At 63.0% G+C, this 26,908-nt stretch overlaps 2 protein-coding genes across 2 annotated transcripts in view; one reads left to right on the forward strand and one right to left on the reverse strand.

Annotated features, from left to right (window-relative positions):
• Nucleotides 1-26,908, reverse strand: part of BOP1 (BOP1 ribosomal biogenesis factor) — a 69,235-nt gene that overhangs the window by 14,783 nt on the left and 27,544 nt on the right. The gene's annotated exons all lie outside the window — the stretch shown is intronic.
• Nucleotides 1,338-10,158, forward strand: SCX (scleraxis bHLH transcription factor; the record flags this gene model as incomplete). The annotated part of the gene is made up of 2 exons (XM_080340624.1): nucleotides 1,338-1,856; nucleotides 10,120-10,158. The coding sequence occupies 2 exons, from the start codon at nucleotides 1,338-1,340 to the stop codon at nucleotides 10,156-10,158; spliced, it is 558 nt and encodes a 185-aa protein (XP_080196750.1).

Genomic DNA, 26,908 nt, shown 5'->3' on the forward strand with positions numbered 1-26,908 from the left:
CGGTCACACTGGGGAAGGGGGCAGCGCGCTCAGGGCTCTGCTGCCCCGGGCTCATCCTGAGCACCCTGGTCAGGGTCACACAGCCCTGTCCCCAGCCCTGTCCTGGGGGTGACACAGCCTCGGCCCCAACCCTGTCCTGAGGGTGACACAGTCTTGTCCCCAACCCTGTCCCGGGGGTGACACAGCCCTGTCCCCAACCCTGTCCCAGGGGTGACGCAGCCCTGTCCCCAGCCCTGTCCCGGGGGTGACACAGCTCTGGCTCCAGCCCTGTCCTGGGGGTGACACAGCCCTGGCTCCAGCGCTGTCCTCAGCGCAACGCAGCCCCATGCCGAGCCCTGTCCTGGGGATGACAGAGCACTATCCCCATCGCCATCCCAGGTGTGACGCAGCCCTGTCCCCAGCCCTGTCCCGGGGGTGACGCAGCCCTGTCCCCAGTGTAACACAGCCCCATCGTCAGCCCTGTCCCCAACCCTGTCCCGGGGGTGACGCAGCCCTGTCCCCAGTGTAACACAGCCCCATCGTCAGCCCTGTCCCCAACCCTGTCCCGGGGGTGATGCAGCCCTGTCCCCAGTGTAACAGAGCCCCATCGCCAGCTCCGTCCCCAGCCCTGTCCTGGGGGTGACGCAGCCCTGTCCCCAGTGTAACACAGCCCCATTGCCAGCCCCATCCCCAGCCGTGTCCCAGGTGTGACGCAGCTCTGTCCCCTGCTCTGTCCCAGGCTCAGGCTGCCCATGAACCCCACGGGATCGGGGCCAGGGGACCCTCTGTCCCACCCAAACACGCAGGGTCCCCCGGGGACCTCCGGGAGCCCCTTTGCCGGTGCCCACCCAGCCCACGCAGGCAGGACACGGCGCAGCCACCGCGCGCCGGGCCGGCAGGCGACCCGCAGCCCGTCCTCGCCAGCCGGCCTCTGGCGGGACCCCCGGCCGAGCCCTGAAGGGTTAAGTCCCCTCGGGGTTCAGGGTGAGCTCAGGTAGGCTGAGCCTGCGGCTCTGCTTTGAGCAGGGCTGGGAGCCGGAGGAGGGGCCTGGCTGACCAGTGCTGCTGCCGCTATAAAGCTCCAGCTCCTGCCACACTCCCAGCCTTAAGATGCACATGTGTGTGGAGAGGAAACAGGCGGTGCCTGCCAGCAGCCCTTAACCCTTCGGTGCGCCCAGAGCCAGCGGGGAGCCGGGACGGGACCCGGCCCAGCCGGAGCCTGCGGGGAGCGGGACGAGCCGGGGCTCCCCAGGGAAGCAGCATGAGCGCCCGGAGCTGAGGGCGCCCGCAGCACGAGGAGCTCGGCAGAGCTCGGTGCTCCCCGGCGCGACTTCCCCGCTGTCCCCCGGCCGCCCACCATGTCCTTTGCCATGCTGCGCTCGGCCCCCAGCCGGTACCTGTACCCCGAGATCAGCATGCTGTCGGAGGACGAGGAGAACGGCAGCGAGAGCTCTGGCTCCGACGAGAAGCCCTACCACATGGACGCCGACGGCTACGGCATCAAGGCCGGCAAACGCAGGAGCGGCAAGAAACCCAACCGGCTCAGCAGGGAGCCCCGGCAGCGGCACACGGCCAACGCGCGGGAGCGTGACCGCACCAACAGCGTCAACACCGCCTTCACCGCCCTCCGCACGCTCATCCCCACCGAGCCGGCCGACAGAAAGCTCTCCAAGATCGAGACCTTGAGACTGGCCTCCAGCTACATCTCGCACCTGGGGAACGTGCTGCTGGTGGGGGAGGCGTGCGGGGACGGGCAGCCCTGCCACACCACCCCGGCCTTCTACCACCACGGCGGCGGCAGCCCCGCCGCGCGCGACTCCGAGAACTCCCAGCCCAAACAGATCTGCACTTTCTGCCTCAGCAACCAGAGGAAGCTGGTAAGTGGCCGCTCGCGCCGGCCCCGCGGGGCTCTCGGCTGGAACGGGGTTTGCTGGCAGCGGTGGGGACCCCCGGGAGTCCCCAGCCATGGAGGGGCTCGGAGCGCCGCGGCACCGCTTACGGCTCTGCTGCCACGGCGCCAGCACAAGCCGAGGGGAAAAGGGACCGTATGGGAGAGATGGAGCCGCTCCGGTGGGAGCTGCACGGACAGGACTGGGGGGAACACCCGAAACCTGGGGGGCAACGCGGTGCCCGCCTTGAGCACGTCTGGATTTGCTGCCCAAAGCCGCCTCCGAATCCTGCACGCGTTCGCTGTGAGGGAAAGGGAGGGGAGAGGGGGAAACGCTGCGAGGGCGAGAAATGCATTTTAGGAGCTGGAAATCAGAGGCGCAGGGAAAGTGAAAGTCTGGAAAGAGTCTGGAAAGAGTCTGGAAAGAGTCTGGAAAGAGTCTGGAAAGAGTCTGGAAGAGTCCGCGCCTCCCTCGGCACGGCCCAGGCGGCAAACAGAGGCCAGAGGGGCTGGGGCGCAGCGCTGGCTGCGCCGGGGTCCCTGGGCTGCTCCGTCCACCCCAGCGATGGCTGTGCCGGCTCTGGCACCAGCCACAGCCCGGTGTCCCGGTACGGGGGGAGAGGAGGCCAACACCACCGCACGCAGCCCCACTGAGCAGCCCGCGGGTGGCGGGGACCGGCATCCCTGCCCCACCAGCACGGGGGCCGCGGGACGGCTGTGCCACCAACGGCTCCTGCCGGTGCGGGATGTTGTGGCCAGCCCGGCGCACCCGATGACCCAGCTCGCTCCCAGTGTCAGCCACAGAGGGCTCGGGGACAGGTGGATTAGGACATGAGCGCAGGAGCCTGAATGGGAAAATGCAGCTTCACCAGCGACTCTGCGGAGGCTCCGGGGGCCGTTTGACCCAGTGCCACCGGCTGGGAGAGGGAGAGAGCCGCTGCAGTGCCGGACAGCAAACCGCGGTGCAGGGACAGCAAACCCCGGTGCAGGGACAACAAACTCCGATGCAGGGACAGCAAACCCCCAAGTGCAGGGACAGCAAACGCCCAAGTGCAGGGACAGCAAACCCCGGGTGCAGGGACAGCAAAGCCTGGGGTGCAGGGACAGCAAACCCCGGTGCAGGGACAACAAACCCCGGTGCAGGGACAGCAAAGCCTGGGGAGCAGGGATAGCAAACCCCCAAGTGCAGGGACAGCAAACCCCGGGTGCAGGGACAGCAAACCCCGAGTGCAGGGACAACAAAGCCTGGGTGCAGGGAAAGCAAAGCCTGGAGTGCAGGGACAACAAACTCCGGGTGCAGGGACAGCAAACCCCCAAGTGATACAAGTGATACTGTGATACTGTGAAGTGCAGGGACAGCAAAGCCTGGGGTGCAGAGACAGTAAAGCCTGGGGTGCAGGGACAGCAAACCCGGGTGCAGGGACAGCAAAGCCTGGGGTGCAGGGACAGCAAACCCCGAGGTGCAGGGACAGCAAACCTTGGTGCAGGGACAGCAAACCCCAGTGCAGGGACAGCTGGGTTTGAAGAACCTGTTGGTCTCGGCACGGCGCAGCTGGTGCCTGGCGGGGTAACCGAGGCGGAGGTGTCGGGACAGCAGCCGGAGCTGTGCGTGCTCGCCCCGTCCTCTGAACCCGTTTCACCCCAAAGAGTAAGGCCCCGAAGGGTGAAAAGTCTTTGTTAAGGATTCAAGGCTCATTAAGCGCGGAGCAGCCGGTAAAAGCCTCAGCAGCAAACCCGACAGCTTGAGTGTGTCAGAGCAGGAAAACCCCGGCCCTGTTAATCCCCTCGCACGTCCTTCCCGAGGCAGAGACATGGAGCAGGAGCCGGAGCAGGAGCCGGAGCAGGAGCAGGAGCAGAACAGAAGCTGGAGCAGGAGTAGGAGCAGAACAGGAGCTGGAGCAGGAACAGGAGCAGGGGCAGGAGCAGGAGCAGGAGCCAGAGCAGGAGCAGGTGCAGGGGCAGGAGCTGGAGAGGGAGCAGGAGCAGGAGCTGGAGCAGGATCTAGAGCAGGGGCAGGAGCAGAGGCAGGAGCAGGAGCAGGAGCAGGGGCAGGAGCAGGGGCAGAACAGGAGCAGGGACAGGGGCAGGAGCAGGGGCAGGAGCTGGAGCAGGAGTAGGGGCAGGAGCAGGAGCTGGAGCAGGAGCAGGAGCAGGGGCAGGAACAGGAGCAGGAGCTGGAGCAGGGGCAGGAGCTGGAGCAGGAGCAGGAGCTGGAGCAGGAGCAGGGACAGGGGCAGAACAGGAGCTGGAGAAGGAGCTGGAGCAGGAGCTGGAGCAGGAGCAGGGGCAGGAGGGAAGGACGGCAGGAGCCTTTGAATCTGCTGGTATTTACACAGCTAAAGCTCAGCCCAGCAAAGCCCGAGCGCCTGCCCTGTCCGCAGTGCTCCTGAGCACCGGTGTCGATCTACTCAGCCGCTGGCTGCAAAGTGCCCTCGTGCCGCAGCAAACGGCTCGGGATGATGTTATCCCGGGTTAAGAACAGAACTGCAGGTGGGGGGGAAGCTGCTACTAGGCTGAATTGGGAAGCTCCCCCGCCCCCCAGTTCCCAGCTGGTTCAGGAACCCGCTGCGACGGCTTCAGGGGTCGAGCGTTCTGCCTCTTCCGTTGGTATTGCCACTTCGGCAGCAGTTCCAACAAATTCCCGTCGCTGCCTTTGCATCAGTTCTGATAAACGTGATAAACGCCTGGCTCCGCTTGTGCGGCAATTCCCATCACCATTTTGCATCAGTTCTGATAAATCTTCCTTGCTACTTTTGCATCAGTTCTGATAAATCCCCACCACCACTTTTGCATTGATTCCTATAAACTCCCGGTGCCACTTTTGCCCGGATCGCACTAAGCTCCCGGCGCCACTTTTGCCCGGGCTCCGATCGCTCGCTGTTGCTGCTTGTGCCTCAGTTTCCCTCGGGGCCACTGTGTGCCCAGGGAAGGACGAGCAGCACAGGACTCGGGGCCAGGACAAACCCCCCTCGGCCGCTGTCAAAGACTACGAGATACTTTGGTTGGGCTGAGCAGGCAGTTAAGTCGGGCTCAGGCTGGGCCGAGGGATGATCAGCCCGTGCCTAAGCAGCGCACTTGGTCTGTGCTCGTGATTTTACGGCCAGATAACAACTCGATAGGTTTTATTGCGTGTTAAAGGAGTAAAACAAACCATCTTTGATGGGGACGGTTATTTCCACGAACGGCGAGGCAACGAACGCCGGCTCGTCCCAGCGGCAACGCCAGCGCAGCCGGGACCTCGCTGGCTGGAGGGACCAGATCTGCCTTGGTGCCGCGGAGCCCATGGCCACCGGCCCCGTGGCCAGCGCCACGTGAGGCCACTCGCCTCGGCGGCTTCACAAAGCCAAGTTCACAGAGCTGAGCTAACAAAGCTGAGCTCCCAAAGCCAAGTTCTCAGAGCTGAGCTTCCAAAGCTGAGCTCCCAAAACCGAGTTCCCAAAATCGAGTTCCCAAAGCTGAGTTCACAGAGCTGAGCTCCCAAAGCCGTGTTCCTAAAGCTGAGTTTTCAAAGCTGAGCTCCCAAAGCCATGTTCCTAAAGCTGAGTTTTCAAAGCTTAGCTCCCAAAGCCGTGTTCCCCAAGCTGAGCTCCCAAAGCTGAGTTCCCAAAGCTGAGCTCCCAAAGCTGAGTTCCCAAAGCTGAGTTCCCAAAGTCAAGTTCTCAAAGCCGAGCTCCCAAAGCCGAGTTGTCAAAGCCACGTTCCCAAAGCTGAGTTGAAAAGCCAAGTTCTCAAAGATGAGTTTGCAAAGCCGTGTTCCCAAAGCCAAATTCCTAAAGCTGAGTTCCCAAAGCCGAGTTCCTAAAGCTGAATTGTCAAAGTCGCATTCCCAAAGCCATGTTCCTAAAGCCATGTTCCCAAAGCTGAGTTCCCAAAGCCGAGTTCCCAAAGCCGAGTTCCCAAAGCCGAGTTCCTAAAGCTGAATTGTCAAAGGTGCATTCCCAAAGTCATGTTCCCAAAGCCATGTTCCCAAAGCTGAGTTCCCAAAGCCGAGTTCCCAAAGCTGAGTTGCTAAAGCCGAATTCCTAAAGCTGAGTTCCCAAGGCCAAGTTCCTAAAGCTGAATTGTCAAAGTCACGTTCCCAAAGCCATGTTCCCAAACCTGAGTTCCCAAAGCCGCATCCCCAAAGCCGCGTCCCCAAAGCCGCGTTCTCAAAGCCGAGCTCCCAAAGCCGCGGTCTCAAAGCCATGTTCCCAAAGCCGCGCTCCCAAAGCCACGTCCCAAGGCCGAGCCGGTGCGGCGGTGCGCGGCAGCTCCAGGCAGCGCCGGGCGCAGCTCTGCTGGGACGCCGTCCCGGGGAAGGAGGCAGAGCCGCCTCCCCCAGCCGCACGCACCGCGCTGCAGGCCGGGCTGGGAGCCGCAGCTCGAGCGTATCACAACGGGACTGGCAACACAACCCGTCCGGCCCGGCAGCACCGGCGGCGCCTTCGCCACGTCGTTCTGCTCCCGCGTCACCGTGTCATTTCAAGCAGCGCGACCTCATGGTGCGTGATCCCGTCGGCATCCGGCTCGCCAGGGTCACCTGGGGAGGGATCTCTGGTGTGGGGCGCCCAGGCCAGCCCCGGCACCCTCTGTCCCTCCGTCACCAGCTCTGTCACCACTTTGCACCCGATGTGCCATGGAGCTGCCACCGAGCCGGCCACCCCAACCTATGGTGAGGGACACCCCAGTGCATGGGGGACACCCCAGCCCATGGTGAGGGACACCCCAGTGCATGGGGGACACCCCAACCCATGGTGAGGGACACCCCAGCCCATGGGGGACATCCCAGTGCATGGGTGACACCCCAGCCCATGGGGGACACCCCAACCCATGGTGAGGGACACCCCAGTGCATGGGGGACACCCCAGCCCATGGGGGACACCCCAGCCCATGGTGAGGGACACCCCAGCCCACGGTGAGGGACACCCTAGCCCATGGGGACACACCAACCCATGGTGAGGGACACCCCAGTGCATGGGGGACACCCCAACCCATGGTGAGGGACGCCCCAGCCCACAGCTGGTGACACTCCAGCCCATGGGCTCCCCAAAACCTTTGTCCTTCTCCCCCAATGGCCCCAGACATGCGCAGCCCCGTCCACGCTGGGAACGTCTCTCCGTCCTGAGCCGTGGCTCCGAGGGGCGGCCAATGCCACGGCTTAATGAGGGGACCTCGTTAGTGCTAGAGAGGCAGGAGGTGGCACTGGAGCCCCAGGGGACGGTGTGGGCAGGGTCCAGGTGCCACTTGGTCCCCGGGAAGGTCAGAGCACCAGGGAAGGCGGTGGGTGAGCGTTCACCATCACCGTGAGCAACGAGGGGACAAACGGGACCAACGGTGCGAGCAGAGGCTTCTCCCAGCGAGGGGTCAGCGCAGAGAGCTGGGCGGCACGTTGGGGGTCCTCGGGTGCTGTGGGCGCCCCAAGGCACAGCCCAGCAGGTCGAGCTTGCAGTGAGCCCTTCCCAGAGCTTCGCCTTGCGCCAGCCGAGCGGCACCGCGGGCAAAGGGGCTTGTCCGGGTTGGCGCTGCGTGACTCAGCTCCCCCTGCACCCGGGGACATCCCCGTGTGGGGCTGAAAATCCACCATCTCCCTGGATGCGGCTTTAAAGCGCCTCGTGTCGGTGTCTCAGCGCCGGAGCACGACCGGGCTCAGCCAAAGTGGCTGTGCAGGCCGGCGGCTGCGCCGGCTTGGGCCAGGTCCCCCAGCACCAAAACCCAGCACGGGGACGAGGCCTTGGGTGATGCCACAGTTGAGATGTGAGGAGCATCCCGTGTGCCACGGGCGCTGCAGTGACAGCCGGGACAGGACGGGCCGCGACTGGCATTGCTGGGGATCACTCCTGTAAGCGAGCGCCGGGAGAGGGGACCCAGGGCCACGGCGCCCGGTCACCCCGTCCCCGCCAGCCCACCGTCCTTCTCCAGGTTCAGCTTTCTGTGTCACCATCCCCACCTGGTGCGGAAAAGCCAGGACGCTTCTCGTCCGGTGACCGAATGGGCTGTGGAGCTGTGGGGCTCGCGGACACCTGCGCCGCGGCTGGACCGCGCTCTTTTAAACGCCAAACAGTCCAAACGCGGCGCTGAGGACCCTGGCAGGATCCTCTGAGTGCTGCGCCCCACGGAGCGCTCGTCCCCACCGCCTGCATGGTGCAGAGCTGGAGGGGACCTGGGGGACACGGGAAGACAGGCGCGTGTGTCACCGCGAGCAGCGAGCACAGGGACTGCACACCGGTTAAAGTGACGAGGGACAAGTGTCCGGCATCGGCTGCTCTGTCTGCCGGCGCAGGAGCACGCACTGGTGTGGCAAGCACGGTGGGGTCCCATTGCCACTGCCGCGGGTGGGCAGGGGGGCAGAGCCAGGTGCCACGAGCTGGTCCCGGTCCCCATGTCCCCCGCCCCGGGTTTGATGCTCCTGGAGAGGAACAGGCACACGGGACAAGGGCGGGAGCACCTTCCAGAGCATCTCTGGTCCCGGCACAGATAACCGCGGCACAGCGCGGTGCTGGAGCATGGCGACGAGGGGACAGGAGGATGGGACCCTCCGGAAGGGACGGCACAGCCTGGGGGTCCGGTCAGCCTGGCCGGTGGGGACCTGTGGGGCTGCACCGTCGGGGTCACAACGGGACGGCTGCGGGTGCGGGAGGGGACGGCTCACCGGGGGTTTCATTGCAGGGACCTGGTGTGGCGCTTGGGCTCTGGGGTGTCACCGGCCCCGTCCCTCAGGAGGGAGAACGCTGGCACAGGGTTTTGATTCAACACACAGGGAGGAACTCGCAGCCTTCGGCCTCGGCCCCGGCGCAGCACCGGGAGCCGGGGAGCTCGTGTCCTTGTCACAACAGCCGTCCCCATCTCCGTGTCCCTCCCACCGCGACCCACAGCAGGGTCCCCCGTCAGCTGGCCCACGGGACAGCCAGGCTTGGAGTCTGGACACGGCTGTGGGTTTAGTGCGAAAACACTCATAATTTGGGTCGGTGCCGGTGCCGGGGAGCCGAGAGCGGGCGGCGAGCTGCCCGGGGAGCTCGGCGTCCCCAGCGCCGTCCCCCGCTCCCCCCGCCGTATCTCCGAGATGCGACGGCTCCGCGGCCCCGTAATTTACTGTTCCTGCTGCACTTAATGGCAGCGGAAAGGCAAGGTGATAGGGGAAAAAATATGAGGCGGGATTTTCCGAATCCCCATTTCCTCTCCAGACAGCACAAGAACTCCTGGGGCCTGAACATCTGGGAAATTTAATTTTACCGTTCCTGCGCTGAACTCCCCTTCCCCTCCCCTCCCACCCCCGGTAACAAAGGAGGAGGCAGCGCAGGGGCCGCACGTGCAATGGGGGAGGCTGAGCGGCCGAGCGGCCCCGGCGCGGCCACGCTGGCAGGGCACGTTTCCACGCTGCTGGAAATGGCACCGAACGCTCGGTCCCGGGTGGAGGGACCGGCATCCAGCCCGGTTAAACCCCACGTGGCCACGGTGCCATCAAACGGGGCAGGAGATCACCAGCTGGCTGGGGATGGGGTAGCGGTGGCAGTGACTGTGCTGGGGGTGGGAATGCTGGTGGTGGTGGTGGCAGTGGTGGTGGTGGCAGTGATGATGGCAGTGATGGTGCTGGGAGTGGCAGCGATGATGGCAGTGGTGGCAGCAATGGTGGTACTGGAAGCAGTGGTGGTGCTGGTAGTGGCAATGGTGGTGACAGTGATGGTGCTGGTGGTGACAGTGATGGTGCTGGTGGTATCAGCGATGGTGATAGTGATGGTGCTGGTGGTGACAGTGATGGTGCTGGTGGCGGTGGTGGTGATAGTGATGGTGCTGGTGGTATCAGCGATGGTGATAGTGATGGTGCTGGTGGTGACAGTGATGGTGGTGGTGGTGGTGACAGTGAGGGTGCTGGTGGTATCAGCAATGGGGACAGTGGTGGTGCTGGTGGTGACAGTGATGGTGCTGGTGGTGGTGACAGTGATGGTGCTGGTGGTATCAGCGATGGTGACAGTGGTGGTGCTGGTGGCAGTGGTGGTGACAGTGGCAGTGCTGGTGGTGGCAGCGATGGTGACAGCGACAGTGCTGGTTGGGGGACGTTTCTGGCACCCGGGGTACTAAGCTCTGGGGCGCATGCAGCTCCCACAGCCCCTCCAGACCCCCTGAGGGACACAGAGGATGGCGATGACAATGACAATGACAGTGACACCTCGGGGAAGCCGCCCCGCTCTCCTGCCCGGCACCGGGAGCGCGGGAGCCTACGGGCTGAGCTCCCGGCCCCAACGGTTTTGTAACTCGGCTTCTCCTCCTCTCCGCAGAGCAAAGACCGAGACAGGAAGACGGCGATTCGGAGTTAGACGGTCACGGCGCTGGGGAAGGACGAGCAGAAGGAGGAAGGATGGAAAAGCCACACACACCAAACCACAGCCACGGACACTCCTGCCTTCACCCTGCTGCTGGGGAGAGCGGCACGGTGACACCCCGGGGACCTCATGCAACCCGCGCACGCGGCTCGGGGACCAGGACGGACACGGGGACCGCAGGAGCGCTGGCTGCGCAGGGACGCTCTGTGATGGCACCGCAGCCGCTGCGCGGACAGCCAAAGGGACCAGGGACCCGCTCCGCTGTCTGGGGACACCGCGCACCCCTGGTGTCTGGGGACACCGCGCATCCCGGTGTCTGGGGACACCGCGCACCCCTGGTGTCTGGGGATACCACGCACCCTGCTGTCTGGGGACATCGCGCACCCCGGTGTCTGGGGACACCGCGCACCCTGCTGTCTGGGGACACCGCGCATCCCGGTGTCTGGGGACACCGCGCACCCTGCTGTCTGGGGACACCGCGCACCCCGGTGTCTGGAGACACTGCGCACCCCATTCCAGGGCGGACTCGAGCGGCGCCGGTGGCACCTCGTCCGGGGACACTCGTCTCTCCCTGTCCCCTCCAGCGTGGAGCCGCTCCGTGCCCTCAACCCGGAGTCCTGGGGTGCTGCAGTTGTTGAGTTTGATCAATACATGCTGGTGTTTCATGTCATTGATATGATAATATAAAGCCTGAGCGATTTGTATAATTAAAAATGACTATGGTTGAAACTCATGGCAGGATTTCCTTCCCCCCCCGAGCCCCCACACAATAAAGCGCTGGTTTCACCCGCACCCTCGCCGGCTTTAGGCCCCGATGCAGCCGCAGGTCGTGCTCTGCTCCCCCTTTGGGACAAACCCTTGGTGGGGCGAGCACCGAGCCCTGCGCCGCGTCCCCAGCTGCGGCACCGGCTCAAAACCAGGGACCCGCTGCAAACCAGATGCTGCGGCTGAGCTGAGCTCCTGGGGAAATAAATCACGGGCAGCACGGCAGCGCCAGCGCAGGGTCCGTGGGGTGTGAAACGCGCCTTACATCCCCAAAACGGCGGCCCGAGGTTGTAAAAGCCGGAGGTGGAGGGAAGGGTGAGCTCGGGCTCCAGGGCTGCCCGGAGCGGTCACAGGCGCTCCCCAAAAACCACCAAGAGTGTCGTGGTTCAAGCCGAGCCGGCAATGGAACGCGGCAAAGCTGCTGGCTCGCTCAGCACCCAGAAAGGGCACAGAATCAAAAGGGGAGAAACCTGTGGATTGAGATAAAACCAATATAATACAATAATGAAATAATACTAATATACTACTGCTACTACTGTATATAAAATGGAAATAGAATATAAAGTGAAAGATCCGCAGTGTTGTTCCTCACAAGGTCCATCCGCAGGGAGCAGCCAGTCCCAGGATGAGCCCCCCGGTCCCAGCAGCCGATCCGGGGACAGAAGAGGGAAAAAGGCACAAAAAGGCCCAGAGGCTTCTGCGAAACAGCCAAAAGCTGAACCGAAGGAAGTACCGACGGGAACTGCGCCCAAACGGAGCTGAACCACCACGGTCCCCGGCTGAAAACCCAACCCTCGCTATATCCGATGGTAAGGGCACGGAACGTCCCCACGGATCAGTGGGTGCGAGTCGGGGTCTGTCCCACTCGTGTGTCCCACACGGAGCTCAGAGCGGCCTCGGGCTCCCGGCCAACAACTACAACAAGAATGGTTTGTTCGCACTCAAAACCACTTGGAGAAACGCGCTGTCTTGTCTGTCCGGGGCGTTACCTCCCTGTTCTCAAACTGAACGCAACTCCGAGTGTGCTGGGTGCGAAATGTTTCTAAGCGCAGGAAGGAAATCAACTCGGTATCAGCTAAAGCAGCACAAAAGGCCTTTGCTGCTCGCTGCGAGGGCTGCGGAGGGGCCGGGGCGCTGGGGGGACACGGCCGGGGCGCGGGGGTCCCCTTGCTCTGCACGGTGCTGATGTCAAAGGGTCCCTAGGTGGCTCGGGGATGACAAGTGACACATCTGGAGCGACCCATCCCATGCCTGGCGGAGCCAGCAAGCGCGGGGCTTGCAGCAGCAGCCGGAGAAGCTCCGCTTGACCGACATGGGAATGTTGGTGTTTTTAATTGCAATCAGAGCGGTTTCAAAGCTGGAGAAAGAGGTTTGGAAGGCCCCTGCCCCTCGGGAGGACGCAAAGCGAGCGCAGGGATGATAGCGCTGCAATGAAGTTTGGAGGCGCCGGGAGGAAAGCGGCCGTTCAGTGCAGTCCCTTGGAGTCCCGCGGATGAGGTCGGAACGCTCAACACTCAAATGATGCTTCACCGATTCCGAGGGACGCTGCCAACTCGTCCCCACCCAGGCTGCTGCGGTCACGCAGGGACAGCGGATCGGCGCTCGGACCGTTACAAACGCGGCAAAGCGTGGCCGGAGCACCCGCAGCCGAGCGGAGCTGCCGCAGGACGGAGCAGGAGGTTTAGTGGAAGGGGCCGCCGGAGCAGCAGCGCCCGCACCCGGCTCGGTGCCCTGGCAGCCGGCACACCGCACATACCTCGGCTCTGAGACGCTGCCGCCGCATCCCACCGCGCCTCTTCCAGCCACGCATTCCTCTGCCGGCTCATCACCGCGGGCTGTGCCACCACGGACACGGCTCTGCCCGCGGGGATGGAGCCCAGAGCCGGCCGGGAAGGGATGTGCTGGCACGGGTACCAGAGAACAGAATCATAGAGTAGAATCATAGAATAGAACCATTTCAGTTGGGAGAGACCCTCCAACCATAACCCAACTCTGGCGCTAAACCACGTCCCTAAGAACCTCACCTAACTGCCTTTTCGACCCCTCCAGGGATGGTGACTCCAGCGCTGTTCCAATGCCCCACAGCCCTTTCCAGGAAGAATTCTTTCCTAATATCCAACCTAAACCTCCCCTTGCGCAACCTGGGGCCGTTTCCTCTCGTCCCATCACCCGGTGCTGCAGGAGATGCAGCTTTCCCCGCTTTCCCCGGCGACGCGGGGGGACCCGGGCAGCGAGCCGCGCGGCGCTGGCTCTCAGCTGCGCGATAGGGCCTGCCCAGCCGCCCAGTGATTTTCCACCACATATTTGCTCTGTGAAGTCACAGGTGGCTCCAGGATCCGCACGGCTGCCCGTGTCCAGGCCGCGCCGCTGGCTCGGGGACGAGCGGTGGGGCTGCGGGTCCCTCGGCACCCGCGGCAGCTGCAGCTCCTGCTCCTCCGGAGCTCTGGGGGCTTTGGGGATGAGAACGCGGTGTCACCCGCGTCCCGTCACCACCACGCGCTGCCAGGGACACGAGCTGCAGCTCCTGCCATCGCTGGGGGCCGGGACACCCACAGCTGGGACAGAAAGAACGACCACGGGTGATTCTGCAAGAGGGATCAGACCAACGGGTCGGAGATCCCCGACGCAGAGGGAAACAGCTCCCAGGTTGCAAACACGGGTGCTCAGCAACGCTGACGTGGGGTCGGACTGGAACCAGTCCCGGTGTCCCAGCACAGTGTTGCCCGTGTTCGGGTGCCCATGGGGCACCGGCTCTATCACCCCCGGGCTCACCAAAACTCCTGCCAGAGGAGGGAAGGCGCTTTGCAGCAAGTCACTGCACCTTGTGTGACGGGGGACGGATGTCACCTCTGTCACAGCCCCCATGGAGCTTCGCCCGTGCCATGGAGCGGGAGGTGGGTACAACCCGCCACCGGCTTCACACCCTCTAAATCCCAGCGCCGAAATGCCGGAGTCTGCAGAGGACGAGTGTGACCCCCTGCACAGGGGAGCTCGGGGCAGAGGGGCACACGGGGTCCCCGGCAGCACCCGTGTCCAGCTGCCACCGCTCCCAGTCGCATCCATATGCCCCCCCGGCCCCTTCTCCACTGCCCGCCGGCAACATGTGCGGCTGGCGAGCCATTAAAGTGCTGCAGGTGACAATTATGGGTTGGCTGGTAAAGCCGTACGGGGGTCCCGGGGAAGAAAGGAAAAGGGTCTTTAAACACATGGTGCTGGCGGCTGCGCAAATGGGGCTGCCCCATGGTGTGCTCGGCTCCCCTGCCTTCTCCTGACCCCCCCATGGCTACCCTGGGCCCCTCTGCCTTCCCCTGACCCCCGCATTGCTCCCTGGGCCCCCTTCCCCTTATCTGACTCCCAACATCGCTCCCTAGCCCCCCTTCCCCTTATGTGACCCCCAACATCGCTCCCTGGGCCCCCTTCCCCTTATGTGAACCCCAACATCGCTCCCTAGGCCCCCTTCCCCTTATCTGACCCCCAACATCACTCCCTGGGTCCCCTTTCCCATCCCCTGACCCCCAACATTGCTCCCTGGGCTCCTTTCCCATCCCCTGACTCTCCATTGCTCTCTGGGCCCCCATTCCTCTCCTCTGACCCCCCTATCACTCCTGGGAGAGCTGCTGGGATACCGGGAGAGCTGCTGGGATACTGGGAGAGCTGCTGGGATACTGGAAGAGCTGCTGGCGAGCTGCAACCAGTGCTGGGGAGCTGGGACGTTTGGGGGCAGCAGTGTCCCCGGCCTTTTCTGCTCCAGCACCTTTCCACATCCCCAGTTAACCCCTTACTGGGGACCAGTAGCACGTCCCCAGCACGGGCACTGGTGGAGATGTGGAGGTGACATGGGTATGGCCACCCTGGGGAAAGCCAACAGCCATCCAGGGCCACTGGAACCGTGCTGGGGGCCAAAAGGACAAATGTGCTCAAGACCCCCACAACCCTTTGAGATCCCCCACAGCCCCTAAGACCCACCACAACCCCTCAAGACCCACCACAACTCTGCAAGCTCCACCACAACCCCTCAAGACCTATCATGAGCATCAAGATCCACCACAACCCCTCAAGACCTCCAAGACCCCTTGAGATCCACCACAGCCTCAAGACCCACCAGAACCCCTCAAGACCCACCACAACTCCCCAAGACCCATCACGAGCATTGAGATCCACCACAACCCCTCAAGACCTCCAAGACCCCTCGAGATCCACCACAGCCCCAAGACCCACCACAACCCCTCAAGACCCACCACAACTCCCCAAGACCCATCACGAGCATTGAGACCCACCACAACCCCTCAAGACCCACCACAACTCTGCAAGCTCCACCACAACCCCTCAAGACCTATCATGAGCATCAAGATCCACCACAACCCCTCAAGACCTCCAAGACCCCTTGAGATCCACCACAGCCCCAAGACCCACCACAACCCCTCAAGACCCACCACAACTCCCCAAGACCCATCACGAGCATTGAGATCCACCACAACCCCTCAAGACCTCCAAGACCCCTCGAGATCCACCACAGCCCCAAGACCCACCAGAACCCCTCAAGTTCCACCACAACTCTGCAAGACCCACCACAACTCCTCAAGACCCACCACAACTCCCCAAGACCCACCACAACCCCTCAAGACCCCCACAACCCCTCGAGATCCACCACAACCCCTCGAGATCCACCACAACCCTTTGAGATTCCCCACAGCCCCTAAGACCCACCACAATCCCTCAAGACCCACCACAACTCCCCAAGACCCACCACGAGCATTGAGATCCACCACAACCCCTCAAGACCTCCAAGACCCCTTGAGATCCACCACAGCCCCAAGACCCACCACAACCCCTCAAGACCCACCACAACTCCCCAAGACCCACCACAACCCCTCAAGACCCCCATGACCCCTTGAGATCCACCACAACCCCTCAAGATCCACCACAACCCTTTGAGATCCCCTACAGCCCCTAAGACCTACCACAACTCCTCAAGACCCACCACAACCCCTCAAGTTCCACCACAATCCCACAAGACCCACCTTGACCACCAAGACCCACCACAACCCCTCAAGATGCCTCAAGACCTCTCCCAAGCCCCCGAGCAGAGCGGACCCTGTAGTCTGGGTGGCAGCAGCGCTGGTGCCTGAGGGACCTGGCCATTCCCTGGGCCACCCTCTGTCCTTGCGTCTGTCCCTGTCCATCCTCACAGGGCCCAGCTCCTCCTCCCCGTGTCCCAGCGAGAGGAACCGCGTGCCGTCGGTGGGATTTTCCCCTCGCGCAGACACACACTGACCGTGTTCACAAGTGTTCAGCCCTCAGCCCCAGCGGCGGGTGAAACGATCCAGAAGTCATAGAATAGCAGAATCATTATGGTTGGAAAAGACGCTCGATATCATTGAGTCCAACCATAACCCACCCCGGCACTGCCCCCTGTCCTGAGAACCTCACGTCCGTCTGTCCAGCCCTCCAGGGCTGGTGACTCCAGCACTGCCCTGGGCAGCCTGTTCAATGCCCCACAGCCCTTTGGGGAAGAAATTGTTCCCCACATCCAACCTCAACCTCCCCTGGTGCAACTTGAGGCCGTTTCCTCTGCTCCTGGCGCTTGTTCCTGGGGAGCAGAGCCCGACCCCCCTGGCTCCAAGCTCCTTTCAGGCAGGTCAGAGCTCAGAAGGTCTCCCCTCAGCTCCTGTTCTCCAGCTGAACCCCCAGGTCCCTCAGTCTCCATCATATTGTGCTCCAGCCCCTCACCAGCTCCGCTCCCTTCTCTGCACTCGCTCCAGCACCTCAAGGGTTTCTTGTCCTGAGGTGATCCCGCCACCCCTGGGGCCGCCATTCTGAGCCCTGAGCTGAGGAGCCCAGAGCTGCCCCTGGGGGTCCTGGGGACAGCAGGGTGACCATGAGCCAGCACTGGCCCTTGTGGCCAGGAAGCCAATGGGACCTGGGGTGGGTTAGAAGGGGGTGGTCAGTGAGTCAGAGAGGTTCTCCTGCCCCTCTGCTCTGCCCTTGAAAAAAGGGTTTAGCTTAGATACTATCAGGGTATACTTTGGCAACATATACATACACACATATGTGATATATACAGCCATACCACCTTGAGAACACCTGATCTCATCTGATCTGGGAAGCTAAGCAGGGTCGGGCCCGGTCAGTACTTGGATGGGAGACCAGGTGGGAACAGCGGGTGCTGTGGGCTGAGCCAGCACTGGGCCCTTGTGGCCAGGAAGCCAATGGGACCTGGGGTGGGTTAGAAGGGGGTGGTCAGTGGGTCAGAGAGGTTCTCCTGCCCCTCTGCTCTGCCCTGGGGAGACCACACCTGGAATTCCATGGGTGCAGAGCGAAACCAACCCAGCGTCAGGGCAGGAGCAGCCCCGGAGGAGCCCAGCGCCACGTTCCTGCGTGTGACCCTGCAGGAACTGCCGATGGTTGAGGAGGGGACAGTGATGCCACTGCCATGTCCCCTGTGCTGTCATTTCTGTGTCCCCAACGCTACTGTGTCCCAAATGCTGCCACTGCCATGTCCCCAGTGCTGCCATTGCCATGTCCCCAATGCAGCCATTGCCATGTCCCCAGTGCTGCCATTGCCATGTCCCTGGTGCTGCTGTGTCCCCAATGCTGCCATTGTTGTGTCCCCAATGCTGCCACTACTATGTCCCTGATGCTGTTGTGTCCCCAATGTTGCCATTGCCATTTCCCCAATGCTGCCATTGCCATGTTCCCAATGTTGCCATTGCTGTGTCCCCAATGCTGCCATTACTGTGTCCCCAATTCAGCCATTGCCTCGACCCCAATGCTGCCATTGCCATGTCCCTGATGCTGCCACTGCTGTGTCCCCAGTGCTGCCATGTTCCCAATGCTGCCATTGCCATGACCCCAATGCTGCCATTGCCGTGTCCCCAATGCTGCCACTGCCATGTCCCCAATGCTGCCATTGCCGTGTCCCCAATGCTGCCACTGCCATGTCCCCAGTGCTGCCACTGCTGTGTCCCCAATGCTGCCATGTTCCCAATGCTGCCATTGCCATGACCTCAATGCTGCCACTGCCATGTCCTCAGTGCTACCATTGCCGTGTCCCCAATGCTGCCACTGCCATGTCCCTGATGCTGCTGTGTCCCCAGTGCTGCCATTGCCATGTTCCCAATGCTGCCACTGCCGTGTCCCCAATGCTGCCACTGCCATGTCCCCAGTGCTGCCACTGCTGTGTCCCCAATGCTGCCATGTTCCCAATGCTGCCATTGCCATGACCCCAATGCTGCCACGGCCATGTCCCCAATGCTGCCATTACTGTGGCCCCAATGCTGCCACCGCCATGTCCCCAGTGCTGCCATTGCCATGTTCCCAATGCTGCCACTGCCGTGTCCCCAATGCTGACATGTTTAATGCCTCTGTCAGTGCCCTGGGGCTTGGGGACAGGAGCCAGACCCCGGTCCCCACCAGGCGCAGCCTTTGGCCTCACCGATGAGCCACACGTCCCGGGGAACCCGAGGGAAGGGACGTGGGGGACCCGAGGGAAGGGACGTGGGGGACCCAATGGGAGGGAGGTGGGGTAACCCCAGGGAAGGGACGTGGGGGACCCAAGGGAAGGGACGTTGGGAACCCAATGGGAGGGACGTGGGGTAACCCAATGGGAGGGACGTGGGGGACCCGAGGGAAGGGATGTGGGGGACCCGAGGTTACGGACGTGGGGAACCCAAGGGATGTGCCTCTGGTGTGTCCCAGCAGCACCAACCACCCCTCCGGCCCTGGGGGGGGGTCCCACGGCCACGGCAGCGCAGTCCCTGCCCCGGGCGACCCCCCACTCCCACCGCCCCGTCCCCAAGCTGGGGGACAATGAGCTGCCGCGCTCCCCACATGATCCATCACAAGGTGCTGCCGCCTGCGTCCCCGCTTAGCACCTGCGGGGCTGCCAGGAACCACGTGTGACCCCGCGCTGCCGCTGATTTACTTGCTGTTAGGGGGCTTTTTCCACCTCCCCCCGCCCGCCCTCCCGCTGGATCCCGGCCAGCTGGACCCCCCGGCCCCGCTCCGGCGCAGGTGCCACCCCCGGCGCCCCCCGCACGGCCCGCAGCCCCGTCACCCGGCTGCGGCGCCGCGGGTCCCGCCGCCAGCCGCGCGTGTCCCCGTCCCGCGTGCCCCCGCGCCCCCCGGCCCCCGGCCCCCTCCCAAAGCAGCTCCAGCTGTCGGGGCTCGATGGGAAGTGCAGGTACAGCGCTGGCTCCCTGCCCGTCTCCCCTGTGTCTGTCTGCTGCGAGAGGAAGCCAGTCCACCTCTGGAATCCTTCACTCTCTCCTCGTTCCTGCTCTCCCCGCGGCTCCCCCGGGGATTCGGGGTCAGCCCCTCTCTCTCGGTCTCTCTTTTTTCCCCTGCCCCTATCACATTACAATGCAGGCAGTGTTCGCTCCAAATCCCCCACCGCACGTTAATTCTGTTCCTCTGTCTCTAACTACCAAACTGCTTTCCTGTGCCTCCTGTCTTTCCATTCCTCCTCCGCTATTTTTTATCTCTGACAAATCGAGCCCGTCAGCTCCGATCGCGGCGCACGGGACGGGGAAGGGGCTGCGGGAGCCGCGGCAGCCGCGGAGGAGGGCGAGCGAGCGGGCGCGGGCACCGGGACCACACCGGGGGTCCCAGCGGGCACCGACACGGCCCCCCGGCTCCGTCGCCTGAATCCCAGTCACCCGCAGTGCTCAAACGGGACTTCCGAGGGCACCGACGAGGTGACACGGCTTAGAGGCAGCATGGGCAGTGTTGGGCCAACGCTTGGACTCCATGATCTCAAAGGTCTTTTCCAACCCAAATGATTCTCTGATTCCCAGAGCTCCGAGCGGGGTCTCGGGGGGTCAGGGGCCACCTGAAGCAGCCAAGATCTCCCCTGCGATCCATCATTCCCACCTGCCTCAGTTTCCCTCTCCCGCAAGGGCTGGGGAGGGGCTGCGTGCCCGGAGCGTGTGCCCGGGCTCCTGTCCCAGCCCGTCTCCAAAACCTTTGCTCCTGCCCCAAATCTGGGCAGCATAAGGCAGAGCAAACCCGTGAGTTTGCAGCAGGGGGCTGTGCAGGGTCCCCCGGGGGAGATCTGGGGGGTCTCAGAGTGGAGCACAGGGGACACAGAGACTTCCAGAACTTGATGGGACAGACGGACGGACCTGGGTGTTCGCCCCCCAGCCCAGGTCCCCTCGTCCTCCCGAGGGCCGGGCAGCGCTGGCATCGCCACAGCGCCGGCGCTGGCTCAGATCTGATGGGACCCCTGCGAGGGCGCAGGGACACGCGTCACCTCGTGTCCCCTGCCCAGGCTGTGACAGGAGCAGCCCCCGCGCCCCCCGCTTTGTGCTGACGCCAAGGACGCCGCTGGCACTCCGGGGCAGCAGCGCCGCGGCCTCGACCTTCCCGGGGATGGACAAACGGCGAAGCTGAAGCAGCGAGGGGGTGCTGAGCGGTGAGGAAGCGCGGGGAGCCGGGCAGGATCCGCAGCATCGCTTGCTTGGAACAGACCCGCGAAACGCCGGAGCCCACGAGCTCCCCGCGCCGCGCAGGAACCGCAGCGGTTAATGAGGGGGAACGCGCTGGCGGCTCCGCTGGCCGCTGCCCTCCCCCCGCCGCAGCCCCCCCCTGATTTATGGCGAGGTGTTTTCTGTAGCGAAGCCAGCTGCCGGGGCCTTCCTGCCGCCGTGCATCCCGCGCCGCACCTGGAGCCCTCCCCCAAAACCCAGCGGGGAAGGGCAGGGGGATCCCAGCCATGGAGGAAGAGGAGGGAGCCGGGCGCTGCTCAGGGACGCAAAGAAGCGCACTTGGAATTCAACCTGAACACGAGAAGATGCTGTTTTACTGGGGGGGTGGTCGGGCTCTGCCTGGGGTAGAATCCCCATCCCTGGAGAGACTCTGGACCTGCATGGACATGGTGCTGGGCGGCCCCCAACAGCCCCAGCTGCCTCGGGGTTCAGCGACCCCAGAGACCCCTGTGCTCCCACAAGGATGGCAAGCTCAGCCCTGAGCAGTCTGGGAGGTAATCAGTAGGTTTCAGAGTAAACACAGGCTCACATCACAACAGATGGCAGGCTGGGGGTTGCTGCAGCCACACAGGCCCAGGAGCGGAGCTGAAATTTGCCTCACAACCAACAGGAGGAAGGACTGGAAACCCCCGAACGCCAGCGGGCTGGGGCGGCCGTCACGGGGCCCGGCCACGGCCACGGCCACGCTCGCAGCGCTGCCGCGCACGGGGGCCGCGCTCCCCCGCCCTCCCCACCTCCAATCTTTCCGTGCTGATTTACTGCCCACAGCAAAAAGTTTCCCTTTTCGGATCCAAGATTCCTCGCGTTTTGGCTTCTGCTCCCGCAAACCCGAATCAACTGTTAATTTTGGCAAGTGCCCTTTCTCTGCTCTGACCGTGCTCGGACTTTTCCATTCCCGACACCTTGGGAGCTGTTCCTGGGGGGGGGCACAGGCGTCCCCTCCTTCCTGGGCACTCTGCCCTCTCCGAGGACGGGGAGGACCCGCTGCCGCCACCGCGCAGCCAAATCCCACCAAGAGCCCCCATTGTCCACCCCACCCTGGGCACTGGTGTTACTGGTAGAGCAAAGCAGGCAGGGCCATGGGCTTGTTGGCCCAGTGGGCAGTGGCCCAGCGTGGCAAACAGGAGCCAGGCTCGGCGCGGAGCAGCTGCCTGGCCACGGGGATCCACCGGCACAGCTGCGAGAAGAGAAACCACAGCATAGAGCCGCTTTGTGGGGGAACCTGCGGATCAACGAACCCACAGGCTGCCCCACAGACACCTCCGGCACCCACCGCGCCGCCAAGGTGCCGGAGGTGCCACCGGGCGCCAAACGCCGGCGCTGGCCCGGGCGCAGGTTCCCCCTCCCCGCGGCAAAGCAAAGCGCTGCCTCGTAAAGCAGCCGCCCAGCTCTCGCTTCTGTGCTGAGCAGGCCCCGCTCGTTAAAGGTTACGAGATGTACCGGCAGCGCGGGGATGGGGAGCGGGACGGGGTCCCGCGAGCGGCGTCCTGGGGGTGCAGCCCCCGCGTGGCGCTGGGCAGGGACGGTTCCCCCCGTGTCGACGGCTCCGGGGTGTCCCCGTTGTCCCTTACGCCACGTTTGCCCCCGGAGAAGGCGAGAATGCCGACAGCTGGTTCCAATCATGCCCAGTGCCCCCGGGACCCTCTGGCGGCCATCTGGGAGCAGAGCTAACCCGGGATGAAAGGAAAGGGCTCCCCGCGGCGCGGTGGGGCTGGCAGGGGGCACGGAGCCCCCCCGGCGCCGGACACGCACCTGCAGCCCCGCAGCCCTCGCCAGGACCAGGCGGCGCGGCGGAGCCGCACGCGAGCCGGCCCCGCGGCTCCCCGGGACCCGCCAGGAGGAAGGAGCAGAGGCTGCCATGTCCACATTCCTCCCGCTTAGCAAAACACGGCCCGGTCCCCTCTGCGGCCCATTAAAGAGAGATTTCCTGCCCAAAAAGCAGAGGGAGGCACCGCGGCCCGGCCAAGAGCAGGGATGCGTGAGACAATCGACTGATCACCGTGATACAACCGGCAGGTCAGCATGACAGAACCAACCAAGCACCAGGATACAACTGACCGGTCACCATGACAGAACCAATCAAGCACCAGGATACAATTAATGGATCACTGTGATACAACTGACCGATCACTGTGATACAACTGACGGATCACCAGGATACAACTGACCGGTCACCATGACAGAACCAACCAAGCACCAGGATATAACTGACCAGTCACTGTGATACAACCAACCAATGACTGTGATACAACTGACTGATCACCAGGATACAACTGACCAATCACCAGGATACAACTAACCAGTCACCATGACAGAACCAACCAAGCACCAGGATACAACTGACCAGTCACTGTGATACAACCGACCAATGACCGTGATACAACTGACCGATCACCAGGATACAACTGACCAGTCACCATGACAGAACCAACCAAGCACCAGGATACAATTAACACATCACTGTGATACAACCGACTGATCACCAGGATACAACTGACCAGTCATTGTGATACAACCAACTGATCACCATGATACAACTGACTGATCAACGGTGATACAACTGACCGATCACCATGAGACAACTGACCGGTCACCGTGATACCACTGACTGATCACCATGATACAATCGACAGATCACCATGATACAACCAACTGATCATCATGATACAAGTGACTGATCACTGTGACACAACTGATAGATCACCATAACAAAAGTGACCAGTAACTGTGATACAACCAACCGATCACCATGACACAACTGACCAATCACCATGGCATAACCAACCAAACACCATGACACAAGGGATGTCACCATGACACAACCAACCAATCACCACAATAGAAATGACCAATCACTGTGATACAACCAACTGATCACCATGACACAACTGAGCGATGACCACGACACAAGTGACCGATTACTGTGATACAACCGGCTGATTACTGTGACCAATGACTGTGATACAACCGGCTGATCACTGTGACACAAGTGACCGATCACTGTGATACAACCAGCTGATCGCTGTGACAGAAGTGACCGATCACTGTGATACAACTGGCTGATCACCATGACACAAGTGACCGATCACTGTGATACAACTGGCTGATCACCGTGACACAAGTGACTGATCACTGTGATACAACCGTCTGATCGCTGTGACACAAGTGGCCGATCACTGTGATACAACCAGCCGATCACTGTGATACAACCGGCTGATTGCTGTGACACAAGTGACCGATCATTGTGATACAACCGGCTGATCACCGTGACACAAGTGACCGATCACTCCCCATCTCTCGGGGCGATGATCTGTCGCGGGGACACACAGTCAGGACCGGGGGGAGGGCTCAGTGTCCCGTGTGTCCCCAGTTCCCTCTCCGCACCGCACACCAGGACCCGCGGCTCTGCCGGGCCTGGACAGGCTGGAGAGCTGGGCAGGGAAAACCTTCATGGAACGGTTGGACTTGATGATCTCGAGGGGCTTTTCCAACCAAAATGGTTCTCTGGTTCGATTAATTCTGGGATTCTAACCTCGGGGAGGCAGAACGCCCAAGGCAGGGGCTGTGATCCCGCTCCCCGAGGTGCTGCAAGCCTAGCACCACGCAGGATTCCTCGGGGCTGCCGTCCCCAAGCCTCGGTCATTAAGCAAGAAGCCAGAGAGGTTCAATGAGTCCCAGGTCCCTCGCAGAACCGATCGTCCCAAGGCAGCTCTCGCACGTGCCCCCAGCCCCTCTCCGGGGAGGCCGGAGCCCGGGGCAGCCCCCCGGAGCAGCCCACTCGTGTCCCCACCAAACACCGTGTCTGGTTGTCACCCACGGCCACCACGGCTGAGCAACCCCATGGGAAAACCTGAGGCTGGGAGAGGAAAGAGACGGGATGAACCCGTGTGGGGGCAGGTGAAGGAAAAGGGGGCTTGGGGTCAGCGTGCTCCCCGAGCGCCCGGAGATGGGGTGGGGGAGCCAGCCCCCCAGCCCGGGCGAAGGGCAGAGGCTGTGAGTGTATCTCAGGCGCTGGAGGCCATGGGGAGCAGCTCTTTCCCAAACAAAGGGCTCGCTGGGGAGCGCAGGAGCGGCAGAGCCAGAGCGCAGCTGCGGGCGAGCGCTGCAGCTGGGGGTGCGCGGGGGCCGCTCCGGCAGCGGGGGGCCCAGGCCAAGGCCTCTGGCAGCTGTCGGTTCGGTAGCCGGCAGAAGCCATTAACGGCGTTTGGCAGCAGAGCAAAGCCAGGCGTGGATCCCGGACAGACAAACAGCCGCTCGGCAGCGGCTCCGCACGCTCTAGAGTTACAGCCCGGGGCCGGAGGCGAGCGCAGGCACAGGACGCAGCTTCCGATCCAGCCGGGCTACTGCAGGGGCCGGGTCCGCTCGGGGACGGCTCAAAGGTCTGGCCCTTCGCCCCCCTGGATGGGATCCGTGTTTCTGACCGGGAAAGAACCGTCCCCAAGCGCTGCAGAGCCCTGGATTTTGCTCCTGAGACAGGTCCTGGCTCTGCAGAGCGATGCTGACCCTGTGCATAGAGCCAGCACCTCGTCCCCCGCACTGTCCCGAGGGATGCTCGGCCCTGTCACGTCGTGTGTGTCCTTACAACAGCCACACCGGCTGACCCTCCGTGTCCCCAACACCCAGCCTGACCGCGGGACAAAAGGTCCTTCCAAGAACCTTGCTCCCACCTCTCCTGGGGTGGCAGAGGGGTGCCCGGGGGTGCCCATGGGCTCCCCAAACCCTGGTCTGTGCTCCTGGAGCCCAGCAGCGCTCTGGCAGCAGAGCCACAAACACCTGAATTTGCCCCATTAAATGGGCACGGGCAGAAAAGCCCCTTTGGGGGAGGCAGCCCCCAAACCCACTGGCGTTCACCACCCAGCCCAGCGCCCCAAGATCTTATCCCCGCCGGAGAGAAACAACCCCAAGCACTGCATGGGGGGACCAAAGGAAAGGGAACGTGATGGCAGCAGAGAGCAGGGGCGGCAGCATGTGTTTGCCTGTTCACGGACACGGGCACACACGTGCACACACACGTGCACACACACGTGCACACACACGTGGATACACACGTGAAGACACACGTGGACACACACGTGTGCTGCAGCTGAGCTGACCCGCCTCCTCCACTCCAAACCACCCCCAGCACGGGGTCCAGCCTGTTCACAGAGTCATTGAGCATGTCCAGCTTGTTCATGGTGGAAGGGACCCCTGGAGATCAGACTCGTTAAATCATTCTGATTGGAAAAGCCCCTCAAGATCAAGTCCAACCACAACCCACCCTGTCCTTGCCCCCTGTCCTGAGAACCTCGTGTCCGTCTGTCCAGCCCTCCAGGGCTGGTGACTCCAGCACTGCCCTGGGCAGCCTGTTCAATGCCCCACAGCCCTTTGGGGAAGAAATTGTTCCCACATCCAACCTCAACCTCCCCTGGGCAACTTGAGGCCGTTTCCTCTGCTCCTGGCGCTTGTTCCTGGGGAGCAGAGCCCGACCCCCCTGGCTCCAAGCTCCTTTCAGGCAGTTCAGAGCTCACAAGGTCTCCCCTCAGCTCCTGTTCTCCAGCTGAACCCCCAGGTCCCTCAGTCTCCATCACATTGTGCTCCAGCCCCTCACCAGCTCCGCTCCCTTCTCTCCACTCGCTCCAGCACCTCAAGGGTTTCATGGCGTGAGGGGCCCAGAGCTGCCCCAGGGTCTGAGGTGCAGTGTGTGGGTGCCCTGGCACTTGCCATCCTCCTTTCCCATGTAGCAACGTGTCCTTTAATAACCAAACCCTCTGCTCCGTCAATAAAAGTCACCATTCAGGTCCACCAACCTCCCCACCGAGCCCACTTGAAGAGTCACCACTGACCGGGCACCCACAGGTCAAATTTTCACCCACACTCTCCCAGGAAGCCACAAAAAGCAATAGGAGGCCATTGCCAGCTCTGTCCCCACGGCCATTGCCACCTCTGTCCCCACGGCCATTGCCACCTCTGTCCCCACGGCCATTGCCAGCTCTGTCCCCATAGCCATTGCCACCTCTGTCCCCACAGACATCGCCACCTCTGTCCCCACAGCCATTGCCAGCTCTGTCCCCACGGCCATTGCCAGCTCTGTCCCCACGGCCATCGCCACCTCTGTCCCCACGGCCATTGCCAGCTCTGTCCCCACAGCCATTGCCAGCTCTGTCCCCACGGCCATTGCCACCTCTGTCCCCACGGCCATTGCCAGCTCTGTCCCCACAGCCATTGCCAGCTCTGTCCCCACGGCCACTGCCACCTCTGTCCCCACAGCCATTGCCAGCTCTGTCCCCACGGCCACTGCCACCTCTGTCCCCACAGCCATTGCCAGCTCTGTCCCCACAGCCATTGCCACCTCTGTCCCCACAGCCATTGCCAGCTCTGTCCCCACAGCCACTGCCAGCTCTGTCCCCACGGCCATTGCCAGCTCTGTCCCCACGGCCACTGCCACCTCTGTCCCCACAGCCATTGCCAGCTCTGTCCCCACAGCCATTGCCACCTCTGTCCTCACAGCCATTGCC

Source organism: Nesoenas mayeri (assembly GCF_963082525.1).
Source record: "Nesoenas mayeri genome assembly, chromosome: 2".
NCBI classification, from domain to species: Eukaryota; Metazoa; Chordata; class Aves; order Columbiformes; family Columbidae; genus Nesoenas; species Nesoenas mayeri.